Here is an 18091-nt window from a genome sequence, read left to right as displayed (position 1 = left end):
AGAAATAAATCGTGTGATTTAAATGGATGAAGTTGGGTTGGAGTCACTAAAAATAGTTCCGCGCGCTCCCGGTGTGAAGCGTGCCGTTCATGTGTGCGTTGCTGCCACCTACAGGTGGCGAAGGGAATATCGTTTTTACAACTTTTTTTATCAAGTGACATTTTTTATTTTTTAACCTACAGTCATATTAACACGAGCATTTTAAATTAACACACTTTCCAAACAGTACAGAACCCTTTCACTCAACCACGGAAACATTTTTATTTGGACTAAAATGAGCTATTTCTGGTCACGTGTGCGTGTTGTGGCGGTTTGACCCAGAAGTGGCGGTTCTGTTGCTGAGAGTTCGGCGGTGAGTTTGTTTGCGAACCGTTTAAAATAACGTGAGACTTTCTACTTACTTCTGTTTGTTTCTATCTTGCTCTCGGAACTTTAGCGGCTAAAGTTCGTTAGCAGCGACATGTTCGGTCCATGAAGCTGGTTCCGAACAGTTTTCGTGGTTCTTGTAAAGTAGTCTGGCGTTTATAGTTCGCTTTATTAGTTTAAAACAGTGTTTTATCGACTTGCCGACATTGTAAACTATTAGAAAATAGAACAAAAGTATTTATAAGTCTCTGTGTGTTTAAAGTACTTTAACAAAAGCTTTAAAACTATTTTTATCTGTATATTATCTCATCCAGAACCTCGAGCTCATACTTCTGTGGATCAATATAGTCACAGATCTTCAGAGAAGTAACATCAATATTGAAGTTTAAATCGGTTATAAACTGTATGTTCAGGTGTCAATATTTAAGTTTAAATCAGTTATAAACTGTATGTTTCTGTGTCATGTTCAGGTGTCTATTTAAGTTTAAATCAGTTATAAACTGTATGTTTGTGTGTCATGTTCAGGGGTCAATATTTAAGTTTAAATCAGTTATAAACTGTGTGTTTGTGTGTCATGTTCAGGGGTCAATATTTAAGTTTAAATCAGTTATAAACTGTATGTTTGTGTGTCATGTTCAGGGGTCAATATTTAAGTTTAAATCAGTTATAAACTATATGTTTGTGTGTCATGTTCAGGGGTCAATATTTAAGTTTAAATCAGTTATAAACTGTATGTTTGTGTGTCATGTTCAGGGGTCAATATTTAAGTTTAAATCAGTTATAAACTATATGTTTGTGTGTCATGTTCAGGGGTCAATATTTAAGTTTAAATCAGTTATAAACTGTATGTTTGTGTGTCATGTTCAGGGGTCAATATTTAAGTTTAAATCAGTTATAAACTGTATGTTTCTGTGTCATGTTCAGGGGTCAATATTTAAGTTTAAATCGGTTATAAACTGTATGTTTGTGTGTCATGTTCAGGGGTCAATATTTAAGTTTAAATCAGTTATAAACTATATGTTTGTGTGTCATGTTCAGGGGTCAATATTTAAGTTTAAATCAGTTATAAACTGTATGTTTGTGTGTCATGTTCAGGGGTCAATATTTAAGTTTAAATCAGTTATAAACTGTATGTTTCTGTGTCATGTTCAGGGGTCAATATTGTAGTTTAAATCAGTTATAAACTGTATGTTTGTGTGTCATGTTCAGGGGTCAATATTTAAGTTTAAATCAGTTATAAACTGTATGTTTGTGTGTCATGTTCAGGGGTCAATATTTAAGTTTAAATCAGTTATAAACTGTATGTTTCTGTGTCATGTTCAGGGGTCAATATTTAAATTTAAATCAGTTATAAACTGTGTGTTTGTGTGTCATGTTCAGGGGTCAATATTTAAGTTTAAATCAGTTATAAACTGTGTGTTTGTGTGTCATGTTCAGGGGTCAATATTTAAGTTTAAATCAGTTATAAACTATATGTTTGTGTGTCATGTTCAGGGGTCAATATTTAAGTTTAAATCAGTTATAAACTGTATGTTTGTGTGTCATGTTCAGGGGTCAATATTTAAGTTTAAATCAGTTATAAACTGTATGTTTGTGTGTCATGTTCAGGGGTCAATATTTAAGTTTAAATCAGTTATAAACTGTATGTTTCTGTGTCATGTTCAGGGGTCAATATTTAAGTTTAAATCGGTTATAAACTGTATGTTTGTGTGTCATGTTCAGGGGTCAATATTTAAGTTTAAATCAGTTATAAACTGTATGTTTGTGTGTCATGTTCAGGGGTCAATATTTAAGTTTAAATCAGTTATCAGTAATCAGTTATCAGTTATCAGTTATCAGACTCCACAACAAAAACACACCTAGATAACTATTTAACTGCACCTCTTGTTATTTATGTAAATATGATTGTGTAAATATTATAGCGCAGATTTATCTTTTATTCCGTTTAGATTTTATTTCTCGTTTTTATTTCTGGGTGTTTTTATTTCTCGTGCTGCTGTTAAACCGAATTTCCCCTCGCGGGACTAATAAAGGTTTTCTGATTCTGATTCTGATATAAACTGTATGTTTCTGTGTCATGTTCAGGGGTCAATATTTAAGTTTAAATCAGTTATAAACTATATGTTTGTGTGTCATGTTCAGGGGTCAATATTTAAGTTTAAATCAGTTATAAACTGTATGTTTGTGTGTCATGTTCAGGGGTCAATATTTAAGTTTAAATCAGTTATAAACTGTATGTTTCTGTGTCATGTTCAGGGGTCAATATTTAAGTTTAAATCAGTTATAAACTGTATGTTTGTGTGTCATGTTCAGGGGTCAATATTTAAGTTTAAATCAGTTATAAACTGTGTGTTTGTGTGTCATGTTCAGGGGTCAATATTTAAGTTTAAATCAGTTATAAACTATATGTTTGTGTGTCATGTTCAGGGGTCATCATGGAGGAGGTCAATATTGAAGTTTAAATCAGTTATAAACTGTATGTTTGTGTGTCATGTTCAGGGGTCATCATGGAGGAGGTCAATATTGAAGTTTAAATCAGTTATAAACTGTATGTTTCTGTGACATGTTCAGGGGTCATCATGGAGGAGGTCAATATTGAAGTTAAATCAGTTATAAACTGTATGTTTGTGTGTCATGTTCAGGGGTCAATATTTAAGTTTAAATCAGTTATAAACTGTATGTTTGTGTGTCATGTTCAGGGGTCATCATGGAGGAGGTCAATATTGAAGTTTAAATCAGTTATAAACTATATGTTTGTGTGTCATGTTCAGGGGTCATCATGGAGGAGGTCAATATTGAAGTTTAAATCAGTTATAAACTGTATGTTTCTGTGACATGTTCAGGGGTCAATATTTAAGTTTAAATCAGTTATAAACTGTATGTTTGTGTGTCATGTTCAGGGGTCATCATGGAGGAGGTCAATATTGAAGTTTAAATCAGTTATAAACTATATGTTTGTGTGTCATGTTCAGGGGTCATCATGGAGGAGGTCAATATTGAAGTTAAATCAGTTATAAACTGTATGTTTGTGTGTCATGTTCAGGGGTCAATATTTAAGTTTAAATCAGTTATAAACTGTATGTTTGTGTGTCATGTTCAGGGGTCAATATTTAAGTTTAAATCAGTTATAAACTGTATGTTTGTGTGTCATGTTCAGGGGTCAATATTTAAGTTTAAATCAGTTATAAACTGTATGTTTCTGTGTCATGTTCAGGGGTCAATATTTAAGTTTAAATCAGTTATAAACTGTGTGTTTGTGTGTCATGTTCAGGGGTCAATATTTAAGTTTAAATCAGTTATAAACTATATGTTTGTGTGTCATGTTCAGGGGTCAATATTTAAGTTTAAATCAGTTATAAACTGTATGTTTGTGTGTCATGTTCAGGGGTCAATATTTAAGTTTAAATCAGTTATAAACTGTATGTTTGTGTGTCATGTTCAGGGGTCAATATTTAAGTTTAAATCAGTTATAAACTGTATGTTTGTGTGTCATGTTCAGGGGTCAATATTGAAGTTTAAATCAGTTATAAACTGTATGTTTGTGTGTCATGTTCAGGGGTCATCATGGAGGAGGTCAATATTGAAGTTTAAATCGGTTATAAACTGTATGTTTGTGTGTCATGTTCAGGGGTCAATATTTAAGTTTAAATCAGTTATAAACTGTATGTTTCTGTGTCATGTTCAGGGGTCAATATTTAAGTTTAAATCAGTTATAAACTGTATGTTTGTGTGTCATGTTCAGGGGTCAATATTGAAGTTTAAATCAGTTATAAACTGTATGTTTGTGTGTCATGTTCAGGGGTCATCATGGAGGAGGTCAATATTGAAGTTTAAATCAGTTATAAACTGTATGTTTGTGTGTCATGTTCAGGGGTCATCATGGAGGAGGTCAATATTTAAGTTTAAATCAGTTATAAACTGTATGTTTGTGTGTCATGTTCAGGGGTCAATATTTAAGTTTAAATCAGTTATAAACTGTATGTTTCTGTGTCATGTTCAGGGGTCAATATTTAAGTTTAAATCGGTTATAAACTGTATGTTTGTGTGTCATGTTCAGGGGTCAATATTTAAGTTTAAATCAGTTATAAACTGTATGTTTGTGTGTCATGTTCAGGGGTCAATATTTAAGTTTAAATCAGTTATAAACTGTATGTTTGTGTGTCATGTTCAGGGGTCAATATTTAAGTTTAAATCAGTTATAAACTGTATGTTTCTGTGTCATGTTCAGGGGTCAATATTTAAGTTTAAATCAGTTATAAACTGTGTGTTTGTGTGTCATGTTCAGGGGTCAATATTTAAGTTTAAATCAGTTATAAACTATATGTTTGTGTGTCATGTTCAGGGGTCAATATTTAAGTTTAAATCAGTTATAAACTGTATGTTTGTGTGTCATGTTCAGGGGTCAATATTTAAGTTTAAATCAGTTATAAACTGTATGTTTCTGTGTCATGTTCAGGGGTCAATATTTAAGTTTAAATCAGTTATAAACTGTATGTTTGTGTGTCATGTTCAGGGGTCAATATTTAAGTTTAAATCAGTTATAAACTGTATGTTTGTGTGTCATGTTCAGGGGTCAATATTTAAGTTTAAATCGGTTATAAACTGTATGTTTGTGTGTCATGTTCAGGGGTCAATATTTAAGTTTAAATCAGTTATAAACTGTATGTTTGTGTGTCATGTTCAGGGGTCAATATTTAAGTTTAAATCAGTTATAAACTGTATGTTTGTGTGTCATGTTCAGGGGTCAATATTTAAGTTTAAATCAGTTATAAACTGTATGTTTCTGTGTCATGTTCAGGGGTCAATATTTAAGTTTAAATCAGTTATAAACTGTGTGTTTGTGTGTCATGTTCAGGGGTCAATATTTAAGTTTAAATCAGTTATAAACTATATGTTTGTGTGTCATGTTCAGGGGTCATCATGGAGGAGGTCAATATTGAAGTTTAAATCGGTTATAAACTGTATGTTTGTGTGTCATGTTCAGGGGTCAATATTTAAGTTTAAATCAGTTATAAACTGTATGTTTGTGTGTCATGTTCAGGGGTCAATATTTAAGTTTAAATCAGTTATAAACTGTATGTTTGTGTGTCATGTTCAGGGGTCAATATTTAAGTTTAAATCAGTTATAAACTGTATGTTTCTGTGTCATGTTCAGGGGTCAATATTTAAGTTTAAATCAGTTATAAACTGTGTGTTTCTGTGTCATGTTCAGGGGTCAATATTTAAGTTTAAATCAGTTATAAACTGTATGTTTCTGTGTCATGTTCAGGGGTCAATATTTAAGTTTAAATCAGTTATAAACTGTGTGTTTGTGTGTCATGTTCAGGGGTCAATATTTAAGTTTAAATCAGTTATAAACTATATGTTTGTGTGTCATGTTCAGGGGTCAATATTTAAGTTTAAATCAGTTATAAACTGTATGTTTGTGTGTCATGTTCAGGGGTCAATATTTAAGTTTAAATCAGTTATAAACTGTATGTTTCTGTGTCATGTTCAGGGGTCAATATTTAAGTTTAAATCAGTTATAAACTATATGTTTGTGTGTCATGTTCAGGGGTCATCATGGAGGAGGTCAATATTGAAGTTTAAATCGGTTATAAACTGTATGTTTGTGTGTCATGTTCAGGGGTCAATATTTAAGTTTAAATCAGTTATAAACTGTATGTTTGTGTGTCATGTTCAGGGGTCATCATGGAGGAGGTCAATATTGAAGTTTAAATCAGTTATAAACTGTATGTTTGTGTGTCATGTTCAGGGGTCATCATGGAGGAGGTCAATATTGAAGTTAAATCAGTTATAAACTGTATGTTTGTGTGTCATGTTCAGGGGTCAATATTTAAGTTTAAATCAGTTATAAACTATATGTTTGTGTGTCATGTTCAGGGGTCATCATGGAGGAGGTCAATATTGAAGTTAAATCAGTTATAAACTGTATGTTTGTGTGTCATGTTCAGGGGTCAATATTTAAGTTTAAATCAGTTATAAACTGTACGTTTCTGTGTCATGTTCAGGGGTCAATATTTAAGTTTAAATCAGTTATAAACTATATGTTTGTGTGTCATGTTCAGGGGTCAATATTGTAGTTTAAATCAGTTATAAACTGTATGTTTGTGTGTCATGTTCAGGGGTCATCATGGAGGAGGTCAATATTGTAGTTTAAATCAGTTATAAACTGTATGTTTGTGTGTCATGTTCAGGGGTCAATATTTAAGTTTAAATCAGTTATAAACTGTATGTTTGTGTGTCATGTTCAAGGGTCAATATTTAAGTTTAAATCAGTTATAAACTGTATGTTTCTGTGTCATGTTCAGGGGTCAATATTTAAGTTTAAATCAGTTATAAACTGTGTGTTTGTGTGTCATGTTCAGGGGTCAATATTTAAGTTTAAATCAGTTATAAACTATATGTTTGTGTGTCATGTTCAGGGGTCAATATTTAAGTTTAAATCAGTTATAAACTGTATGTTTGTGTGTCATGTTCAGGGGTCAATATTTAAGTTTAAATCAGTTATAAACTGTATGTTTCTGTGTCATGTTCAGGGGTCAATATTTAAGTTTAAATCAGTTATAAACTGTGTGTTTGTGTGTCATGTTCAGGGGTCAATATTTAAGTTTAAATCAGTTATAAACTGTGTGTTTGTGTGTCATGTTCAGGGGTCATCATGGAGGAGGTCAATATTGAAGTTTAAATCGGTTATAAACTGTATGTTTGTGTGTCATGTTCAGGGGTCAATATTTAAGTTTAAATCAGTTATAAACTGTATGTTTGTGTGTCATGTTCAGGGGTCATCATGGAGGAGGTCAATATTGAAGTTTAAATCGGTTATAAACTGTATGTTTGTGTGTCATGTTCAGGGGTCAATATTTAAGTTTAAATCAGTTATAAACTGTATGTTTGTGTGTCATGTTCATGGGTCATCATGGAGGAGGTCAATATTGAAGTTTAAATCAGTTATAAACTGTATGTTTGTGTGTCATGTTCAGGGGTCATCATGGAGGAGGTCAATATTGAAGTTTAAATCAGTTATAAACTGTATGTTTGTGTGTCATGTTCAGGGGTCAATATTGAAGTTTAAATCAGTTATAAACTGTATGTTTGTGTGTCATGTTCAGGGGTCATCATGGAGGAGGTCAATATTGTAGTTTAAATCAGTTATAAACTGTATGTTTGTGTGTCATGTTCAGGGGTCAATATTGAAGTTTAAATCAGTTATAAACTGTATGTTTGTGTGTCATGTTCAGGGGTCATCATGGAGGAGGTCAATATTGAAGTTTAAATCAGTTATAAACTGTATGTTTGTGTGTCATGTTCAGGGGTCAATATTGAAGTTTAAATCAGTTATAAACTGTATGTTTGTGTGTCATGTTCAGGGGTCATCATGGAGGAGGTCAATATTTAAGTTTAAATCAGTTATAAACTATATGTTTGTGTGTCATGTTCAGGGGTCATCATGGAGGAGGTCAATATTGAAGTTTAAATCGGTTATAAACTGTATGTTTGTGTGTCATGTTCAGGGGTCAATATTTAAGTTTAAATCAGTTATAAACTGTATGTTTGTGTGTCATGTTCAGGGGTCATCATGGAGGAGGTCAATATTGAAGTTTAAATCAGTTATAAACTGTATGTTTGTGTGTCATGTTCAGGGGTCATCATGGAGGAGGTCAATATTGAAGTTTAAATCAGTTATAAACTGTATGTTTGTGTGTCATGTTCAGGGGTCATCATGGAGGAGGTCAATATTGAAGTATAAATCAGTTATAAACTATATGTTTGTGTGTCATGTTCAGGGGTCATCATGGAGGAGGTCAATATTGAAGTTTAAATCAGTTATAAACTGTATGTTTGTGTGTCATGTTCAGGGGTCAATATTGAAGTTTAAATCAGTTATAAACTGTATGTTTGTGTGTCATGTTCAGGGGTCATCATGGAGGAGGTCAATATTGTAGTTTAAATCAGTTATAAACTGTATGTTTGTGTGTCATGTTCAGGGGTCATCATGGAGGAGGTCAATATTGTAGTTTAAATCAGTTATAAACTGTATGTTTGTGTGTCATGTTCAGGGGTCAATATTTAAGTTTAAATCAGTTATAAACTGTATGTTTGTGTGTCATGTTCAGGGGTCATCATGGAGGAGGTCAATATTGTAGTTTAAATCAGTTATAAACTGTATGTTTGTGTCATGTTCAGGGGTCATCATGGAGGAGGTCAATATTGTAGTTTAAATCAGTTATAAACTGTATGTTTGTGTGTCATGTTCAGGGGTCATCATGGAGGAGGTCAATATTGTAGTTTAAATCAGTTATAAACTGTATGTTTGTGTGTCATGTTCAGGGGTCAATATTTAAGTTTAAATCAGTTATAAACTGTATGTTTGTGTGTCAGGTTCAGGGGTCATCATGGAGGAGGTCAATATTGTAGTTTAAATCAGTTATAAACTGTATGTTTGTGTGTCATGTTCAGGGGTCAATATTTAAGTTTAAATCAGTTATAAACTGTATGTTTCTGTGTCATGTTCAGGGGTCATCATGGAGGAGGTCACTCGTCTGGTGTCGACCGGGGACTGTCTGAAGATCTGGGATTCTTCTTCCATGGCGGTGCTGGAACAGTTCAACTCGCACAGTGCCAGTCACACGGTGACCCAGGCCTGCTGGAGCTCCAACAGTATCCTCCGACAATCCTTGACTCTTCTTTTATTTAATTTGTTGGTCTGCATGATGTTGGCAGAACTGACAAAATCTTCTTCTTTGCGATGAACTTCAAAAAATGTTAACACAAATTCTGAAAGAATCATAATTTATTTGTTTATGAACATTCTGCAATGAAATGGAGCAACAATTTAAAACAAAACTATTGAAAATGAGAAGAGCCTTATCAGCCTTGATTGTTTTAAATAAATTTAAAAATCATAAATAACTATAACAATATGTGAATTAGTTCCTGGCATGTTTCACAAGAAGAGTGAAGAGCGTTTTTAGATCAGTGCTGTCCTAATGTTTGTTGATGAAGACAAATCTAGCCGGGGCCAAATGTGAAGATCTTACAAATACTTGTGAAAAATCTAATCCTAATAGACAAAAATAAATAAAGTTTAACTTATGCAATATTTAAAACATTATTTAGTTATTCTATTTATAATATATTGCACAATTTTTAACTTATTAATATTTATATTTATACTTTAATATACACTTATTCTATACAATATTTAAAACATTATTTATTTATTCTGTTTATACTATATTGCACTATTTTTTACGTATTTATATTTATACTTTTTCTTAATCTAAATTCACTCTATGCTACGGTTGCCCAGCAACGGAATTTCGTGGTCGTAGTCTAAATAACAATAAGCACTGAGTACGTTTTTGTGTGACATTTATAATTGTATTCATTTTTAAAGATTTAAACGCTGTGGTTGATAATACAGTGTTTACTGGAACTACACTATCCTGATGATACTAACTTCTAGTATACTAAGAGAAGTATGTTTGAGACATACTATCTGTGGAGAATTAGTTACTAGTTAGTACGTACACTATCCTGATGATACTAACTTCTAGTATACTAAGAGAAGTATGTTTGAGACATACTATCTGTGGAGAATTAGTTACTAGTTAGTACGTACACTATCCTGATGATACTAACTTCTAGTATACTAAGAGAAGTATGTTTGAGACATACTATCTGTGGAGGATTAGTTACTAGTTAGTACGTATACTATCCTGATGATACTAACTTCTAGTATACTAAGAGAAGTATGTTTGAGACATACTATCTGTGGAGGATTAGTTACTAGTTAGTACGTACACTATCCTGATGATACTAACTTCTAGTATACTAAGAGAAGTATGTTTGAGACATACTATCTGTGGAGGATTAGTTACTAGTTAGTACGTACACTATCCTGATGCATACTAACTTCTAGTATACTAAGAGAAGTATGTGATTTGAGACATACTATCTGTGGAGGATTAGTTACTAGTTAGTACGTACACTATCCTGATGCATACTAACTTCTAGTATACTAAGAGAAGTGTTTGATTTGAGACATACTATCTGTGGAGGATTAGTTACTAGTTAGTACGTACACTATCCTGATGATACTAACTTCTAGTATACTAAGAGAAGTGTGTGATTTGAGACACAGCAAAGGTTTGAACAGTATATCGTGCGTAATGAAGATCCTTGACTTCGCCCAGATCAGTATTTGGTCAGTGCCAGCAGTGGAGGGGATAAAGTCGTGGTCTCAAGCTTGAAGACGTCACCGGTTCCAGTCGTTGAACTGGCTCAGGGGGTAAGTGATGGTGATGTAATGAAAGAACACGTGTCATCTCACAATCAATTCTTTCACACTATGAATAATGTCGGTGTGTTGGCTCGTGTGCATCAGAAGAAAAGTTCACTTTGTGTCTCCAGTTACAACAGACCCGAGTGAGTTTGAGTTCGTCCTCCCAATATCTGGTCAGTGGAGGCCTGGATCACTGTGTGCACATCTGGGACCTGAAGACGAAGCGACTTTACCGCTCGCTCCAGGTGACGATCTGTGCATTTCACACATAGGCCTTCAGTGGTTGAATGAATCCACCTCTCAATGACTACTTTATGGTTATTTATGCACCACAGGGATCTGACCGTGTACTGTTATAGGTCAATAAGACGTTTAGATCATCATTAAATGAACACAACATCAGAGTATTATTATAAATACCACTCCGACTATAGTCTGTGTGGTTTCCTTGCCCATGAAACACAAGCTCTGCATTGAAACTTAGTAACAAAACAACACACAGCGGAAAAAAAATGCTTTTACTCAAGTAGTTCATGGAGGAAATGTGGCGGATAAATCCTTTGAAGCTCTTGAAAGACTCATCTCAGAGTTAGCATAACTTTCTAAACAACATCCAGTTTTTCTTGAAAAGTCCTTCTTGAAAATGGCTTTGCAAGTATATCCACGATCAGATCATTTAGTTTATTTTGTGATTATGTTTAGGCCAGCAGAGAAGACCTTGCTGGCCCTGACGACCCGCCACCGGAAAATGGGGTTAAATTATCACAGGATGCACAATAATGAATATTAAAAACTAAGAATTCACCTGCACTAGTGGAGCACCAGCTCGGTTTAAGTCCTACCTTTTAAATTCATGGTATTTATAATGAATCTAGTCAGTTTAAACAAGCGACTTAAGCTCTTGTTTCATTGCCTTATTGCTCATTAACTTTCTGCTCTTAATATAATTTTGCCCACTAAGGCGGGAAAAAAGTGGTTCATTACATTTCTGAGGAACACAAAATGACCAGAACAACATATTTTAATTTAAAAACAAAGCAGAAATAAATGACGAGCGAGCGAGAGTTGTAGCATTTTAACTCAGAAAATGTCCTCCACTGGTCTGCGACACCCTGCGTGAAAATGAAGGTCTGGTCTTGCATGGTGTCCTCAGGACCACAGCGACGACGTCACCTGCGTGGCCTTCAACGCGACCGACAGCTCCGTGGCGTCCGGCTCGTCCAGCGGCGACATCGTCCTCCACAGCTTGACCACCAACATGTCCAGCAGAGCGTTCGGTCTGGGCAGCCAGCAGGTGAAGTGTTACCGTCTCTTTCTCTGCTCCGAGACTCATCGTCATGTGACCCCCTTCCTTTAGCCGGTCCACGACCTGAGACTGTCGCTGCTGAAGCGCTCCCTACTGGCCAGTGTGTGCGACAGCGGCGCTGTGGTTTTGTGGGACTGCAACACTCAGAAGGAGCTTCATGCCTTCAACACGGCCCACAAGGCTCCGGGCTCAGGTGTGGTTTTCTCTCCGGCTAGCGACCTTCTGCTGGTCAGCGTTGGTCTGGACAAGAAGATCGTGTGCTACGACGCGTCCAGCAAAATGTAAGTTACCTTCTGGGCCTCAGAGAGATGGAACATCTTATCTCGGAATGTTGATCTTTTCGTCGACAGACTCCTCCGGTCCATCAGAGTGGACAGTCCGCTGACGTCAGTTGACTTCACTCCAGATGGTACTGGTCTGGTGGTCGGGTCCACTCAGGGCAAAATCTATCAGTACGACCTTAGGAACAGCAGTGCCCCCACCAAGGTCACGATGGCACACAAGACCTCCGTCACCTCTCTTCGCTTCCAGAGCCAAGCAACACGACGCAAAGTAAGCCGGCGGCACAGTCTGCTTCCGAAGAAGGCTCTCATCAATGTCGTCTCTTCTCTAGTCCGGTAAAGTCGGGCCGACTAAGATGAGCGTCAGCAGATCTATTAAACTGTCGGGCAGCCTTCAGGAGACCAACCAGACCTCGGGCAGTAGCCAGACGAAGAGCACAGGTGAGATTAATTTTCAATATAACGTTGCATTTCATATGCGAGTTTTTGACTGTGAATTTAATTGAAATAGAAATGAGGCAAAAACACAAGTTTATATCATTGTGACAACCAGAAAAACAAATGTTTAAGTAACTGACTGAGATGATGACTTTGAACTTTTTAAAAATATATTTATAAAAACAGCATTTCTCTCTTGGGCTTCAATTGACATGTGTTTTGTTGTTGTCGGGGTTGTATGACATGACAGTTCATGAACTTAAATTCAAACTTATTTACTAATTAGATCTCCCTTCGGGAAATCTCCTTCGGGAAATTTGGTTTCCACTACACAGCAGACGATAGTTTCGTAAAAACAGGAACAAAGTTCAAATAAAAAGAACAAAGTGCAAGGATATAACGCAAAGAAAAGGATACAGAGATTAAAATAGGTTAACATCTTTTCACTCCCCTCCTGACCCCAAACTCAGAATTATACAGTCTAATGAGTCCCTGAGTCTATTAGTGTTGCATCATGGGAGGAGCATTCGTGCTCAATCTGCTTCTGTGCTCACTGATGACAGTGTTCGGAGGATGATGTCACATGTTCTTATCTCACTTCTTCTCTGTGAACTCTGTTGTGTGTGAGTCTACGGAGCCATTAATCATTGGAAAAATGTTATTTCCTTATTTAATCACACACGTTATTTATTTATATATAAGTAAGTAAGTAATTTTTATTTGTATAGCGCTTTTCCAGACCAGGGTCACAAAGCGCTTAAACAATCAAAACAATATTCAATAAAATATATACTTTAAAGGTCAAGATAAAACTGATAACACAACAGGAGTTCCAGATAATCAAGGAAAAGCCTGAACAAATAAAAACATCTTAAGATGTTTCTTGAAAGAGTCAGTAGATCCATCATATATTTGCGTAATCATGCTTTTATTTATAGTCCAAGCACAAAAAAAGTTTCTCTACCACAGCCATTGTCACTCTGCGTGTTTTCTATGTTAAAGTCGAAGGAGATTTGTTGTAAAACGGCGTCAGTTGAGAACAGCATGTCTGTGTTTTATTGTTGTCTACAGCAGTCTGTGGATCAGTTATCAGACAAAGTTATAACACTACAGGATGTCCAGTAGCCTCGTCAGTTGTTAACGCTTCAATATATTTAAATATTCAGTACTGTATGGTACACTGTAACTCCGTGTTTGACCAGCAGGGGGAGTGCCTAGCGCTTGCAGTGGGGCCCCAGGACTGCAGGGGCCTGAACTGCCGTCAGTAGAGAGGTTTGCCAATGTTGGACGAAACAGTTTGGATTTGTTCTCCCCCGTACGAGAAGGTGAGTCACAAGAGCTCCGGGTCAGGATTGTTGACCAGACATGTCATCGTGTCTCCTCCGGTTTCAGCAGACGCAAGGGCTTCTGGGACATCGATGCCCGACGCCTCGCTTGGAAGAAAACCAGGTCAGCGCCGCGTTTGAAGAAGAAAGATCCGAGTTCGTCTAAACGTTGTGTTCTCACAGTGAGCAGCCTGGAGATGCTGTCGAGGGAGGGCGAGTGTCAGCCGATGACCGGCCGCTCCAGTCTGGACGTCTTCTCGCCCGTCAGAGAAGGTCAGTGGTGAAGGACCGTCTCACGAGGGTGAATCTTCACTCGGCGCGTCTGTGTCACAGAGTCTCAGTCGTTCGTGAGGGTCCCCCTCTCGGTGTCCGGGGGTCGATGCTACAGCCCCCTGTCCATCCACCAGACTCCTCCCATCAAGGAGGAGGAGCCTGACCTGGAAGAAGGTGACCCCCCCGGGCAGGTCGTGAGCAGCAGCACGTCCAGTCAGGAGGCCACGCCGCCGTCCACCCAACAGACCGGCCAAGACCCGCTCAAGACTTCGGTCTTCACCCCGGACCCTGGCCTACGCCGGGCCAACGGGATCCAAGCGCAGCTGAGCTACGACTCGCCACAGCCTGGCAAGTCGGCCCCAGGTACAGGTGCAGGTGAGGTTCAGCACAGGTGACGCCTCCATTTACAGCTCCTTCATCATTAGGTCTCCCTGTCACGTTACCATAGATACCATTTTATTTATTTCATAAGACGCCCATCAAACCTACAGCCAATGATCAAAAGATCGAACACAGCAGTGGACGATCAAACGTACGACACACTAGAGATGGAACCACATGTTTTCTCAGGACCATCATTAGTCGTCAAGGAGGCCGATGACCAATATTTGGAGCCAAAATTCATCTGCAGTAGAAGTTAATATATTGGCATCAATTCTTTGAGTAATTACAAACGGCAGCTTTGTTTAAATGGTTTGAGCATATTTTTATTAAACATCATAGAACGTCGACATCATTTGTTTTAAAATAACAACAAAAACAAAAAGAGTTCCCAGCGTCGGCAGCGTCTCGAACGACTTTCTCGCTAGATTTAGCAACTTTTCAATTTCTCTTGGCGACTAAAAACTTATTTCTAAAAAGTAAAAACCACAAATCGAGCAACTTTTTCAGATCATCAGGCCAGAGATATATTCTATTGTAATTCACATGCGGCTCAGAGTCGATCCGTGACTTGACTGTAGTCGGTGACTCTCATGCGCCGACAGCATTATTGTTTTTACTTCAAATATACCGTATTCTCCGGACTATAAGTGTCTCCGGAGCACGAGTCGCTCCAGACATAAAATGCATAATAAAGAAGTAAAAACATATATAAGTCGCATTTTTGGGGGAAATTGATTTGATAAAATCCAAGAACAGACATGTGATCTTGAAAGACAATTTAAAATAAAACTAGAGGCAACAACAGAATAATGTTACGTTACATGAAGTGAGAACCTGGTATGTTAACATAACATATGAAGAGTTATTCAGAGAACTATAGCATCAATAACTAACAAGTTTACCAAACCATCCGTGTAACTCCAAATAACTCTTCATCCTCGTGTCACTTTTAAACAACTAACTAACTCCGGAGGTAGAAGATGCTTCCTCTTCTACGTGGAAATGATCAACACAGGCCTAGAGCGCCCTCTGGTGGTTTAGTGTGAGAATAACATGTGAAATGATATACCGCTAATAATGTGGTAATAATTTCACACATAAGTCGCTCCAGAGTATAATCTCACCCCCGGACAAACTATGAAAAAAACTGCCACTTATAGTCCGGAAAATACGGTAATTGTCCGTTTAGTGAGTTTGTGATTATTTGGTAAATATTTTTCCATCGACCATTTTGTATATATGGTTTAAAATAAGCTCCTCCTCACTGCAACAGACACGCCCAGTAGGCATTAAACGTAATTATGTCGTATGTAAATGTGTGTGATCATCGAGCAGCTTTCGGAGCTCGTGCAGCTACTGCTGTGAATGCAGTGATCGCTGCTACAAACACGGACGGAACTTTTATAAGACACTGAACCAAAATTGCACGTTTCCCCAAAACATCGGTGACATTGTGTCGTGTATTTCCAACAAAGGTTCGGAAGTATAAAGTAAAACGTGTTCAATGAAGCTAATATACACTGATTGTGCCTGCTGTGGTTTCATCCTCGGGTCCAGTCGCGGGTGCGACGTCGCTGACGTCCTCGGGTTCGGGCATCGCTGCCATTTCCACGTCCCTGTCCAACAACATCGCCGAGGCGGTCGGCCAGGAGACGGCGCCGCTGACGTCCCTTCAGATCCACTTCATCCAGAACATGATCCAGGAGAGTCTGGAGGACCTCAGGTGGGTGCGACCACATCTCAGGGAGCGCGTGACCTTGACCGTGTCGTCCACAGAGACTCGTGTCACAGAGACGTCATCAACCTGCAGGTGGAGATGATCCGGCAGTTTTACATCCAGCTGGTAAGAGAACGAGAGGCGCTCTCGACGAGCCGTACCTCTGCCAAGGAGCTCAGTTTAGAAGGCTTCCGAAATTGTTGCGGCTCAAAACGAAAGGGTCCTAACAAGTCCTTCCCAAAAGGTCAAGCTTGAGGTTAACTTAGTGTTTTTCACAAGCTTTTCAAACATTTAAAAATGAAGGAATCTTTGTCTCTGAAGTGAGTGAAGATTTCTTCAAAAACGTCAAGTCTAGATGGAACAAAACCTATGATCCCATTAGAAACATTTATTGAAATGTCTCGAGACATTTTGATGATATTTTGTTGACCGACATGACCTCCTTGGCAGAGGTAACTCATTTTCCTGATGGCTGATTGAACTGTGTGTGTGTGTGTGTGTGTGTGTGTGTGTGTGTGTGTGTGTGTGTGTGTGTGTGTGTGTGTGTGTGTGTGTGTGTGTGTGTGTGTGTGTGTGTGTGTGTGTGTGTGTGTGTGTGTGTGTGTGTGTGTGTGTGTGTGTGTGTGTGTGTGTGTGTGTGTGTGTGTGTGTGTGTGTGTGTGTGTGTGTGTGTGTGTGTGTGTGTGTGTGTGTGTGTGTGTGTGTGTGTGTGTCAGGAGGAGATTCACTCTGTGGTGCAGAAATATTCCGTCAACGACGAACTGCTGCAGGAAATCGAGCGACTTCGTGAGGAAAACAAACGCTTGAAGACAAACTACTGACGTCGCCACGGCAACGCTCGCCTGCCTGCCAGCTTTTTATTATTAAAAAAAAAAAAAAAAACTGTATTTTTTTTTGTTGTGGAATTGAAATAAATCTAAACCTGTCATTCTGTAGCCATGAGTTCAACGATCAAAACACTCACCACATCTTTTACACTCTTATGCTGAAGATGAACTTCCTCCGTCAGAGATGCTCGAAGTTCAAGTTTTCTTTGGTCGTACGAGGCTTTAAATTCCACTTGTGTGTGAATTGTGTGGAAAACAAAGGCTTCTATAATAGATGGTGTCATTACTGAAGGTACGATTATGTAGTTAGTGTTCAAAATAGTTTCTAAAATATGGTGGATACATAATAAGCAGCAGACGATTGATACAATTCTGGATTTTAGCAGCGCAAAGGTTTCTGGTTCGCTTCCAGGTCGAGCCATCTTGTGACCTTTCTGTGTGTAGTTAGTATGTTCTCCCCGTGTTGTGTGGGTTTACTCCGGACACTCCGGTTTCCTCCCACAGTCCAAAAACATACAGAGGTTGATTGAGACCTTCGGGAAATTGTCCGTAGGTATGAGTGTGTGTGTGAATGGTTGTCTGTCTTTGTGTGTCCTGAGACAGACTGGCCTCCTGTCCAGGGTGTCCCCTGCCTCTCGCCCTATGAAACTGGGATAGACTCCAGTCTAGTATACAGGTCCTTCTCAAAGAATTAGCATATTGTGATAAATTTGATTATTTTCCATAATGTAATGATAATAATTGAACGTTCATATATTTTAGATTCATTTACACCAACTGAAATATTTCAGGTCTTTTGTTGTTTTAATATTGATGATTTTGGCAAACAGCTCAAGAAAACCCCAAATTTCTATCTCAAAAAATTAGCATATCATGAAAAGGTCCT

General features: G+C 37.5%; 1 protein-coding gene across 4 annotated transcripts; it reads left to right on the top strand.

The window, feature by feature from the left end:
- The first annotated feature begins 149 nt into the window (after positions 1–149).
- Positions 150–17311, top strand: nedd1 (NEDD1 gamma-tubulin ring complex targeting factor). Of its 4 annotated transcripts, none has more exons than XM_087798023.1 (15): positions 150–352; positions 8884–9027; positions 10566–10660; positions 10783–10899; positions 11808–11948; positions 12012–12241; positions 12311–12512; positions 12574–12682; positions 13882–14004; positions 14072–14128; positions 14188–14277; positions 14338–14640; positions 16219–16384; positions 16438–16504; positions 17095–17311. In XM_087798023.1, the coding sequence occupies exons 2-15, from the start codon at positions 8892–8894 to the stop codon at positions 17197–17199; spliced, it is 1941 nt and encodes a 646-aa protein (XP_087654149.1). In that variant the 5' UTR covers positions 150–352; positions 8884–8891; the 3' UTR covers positions 17200–17311. The 4 variants fall into 4 exon arrangements, with proteins under 4 accessions (XP_087654149.1, XP_087654148.1, XP_087654146.1 ...); XM_087798022.1 differs by having other exon boundaries at positions 152–352; positions 13885–14004; positions 14338–14652; XM_087798020.1 differs by having other exon boundaries at positions 152–352; positions 14338–14652.
- Positions 17312–18091: the final 780 nt, after the last annotated feature.

The sequence above is a fragment of the Callionymus lyra genome, chromosome 8 (assembly GCF_982586985.1).
Source record: "Callionymus lyra chromosome 8, fCalLyr1.hap1.1, whole genome shotgun sequence".
In the NCBI taxonomy this organism is placed as follows: domain Eukaryota; kingdom Metazoa; phylum Chordata; class Actinopteri; order Syngnathiformes; family Callionymidae; genus Callionymus; species Callionymus lyra.
Note: the sequence above shows the minus strand (reverse complement) of the source record. Positions and strands in the feature narration are given on the sequence as shown.

Excerpts from the sequence above, each read along its gene's own strand:
- nedd1 (XM_087798020.1), top strand. The coding sequence starts at position 8,892 with ATGGAGGAGGTCACTCGTCTGGTGTCGACCGGGGACTGTCTGAAGATC. Across the intron at positions 12,513-12,573 it reads GCCAAGCAACACGACGCAAA|TCCGGTAAAGTCGGGCCGAC; the intron begins GTAAGCCGGCGG and ends TCTCTTCTCTAG. Across the intron at positions 14,129-14,187 it reads CTCGCTTGGAAGAAAACCAG|TGAGCAGCCTGGAGATGCTG; the intron begins GTCAGCGCCGCG and ends GTGTTCTCACAG.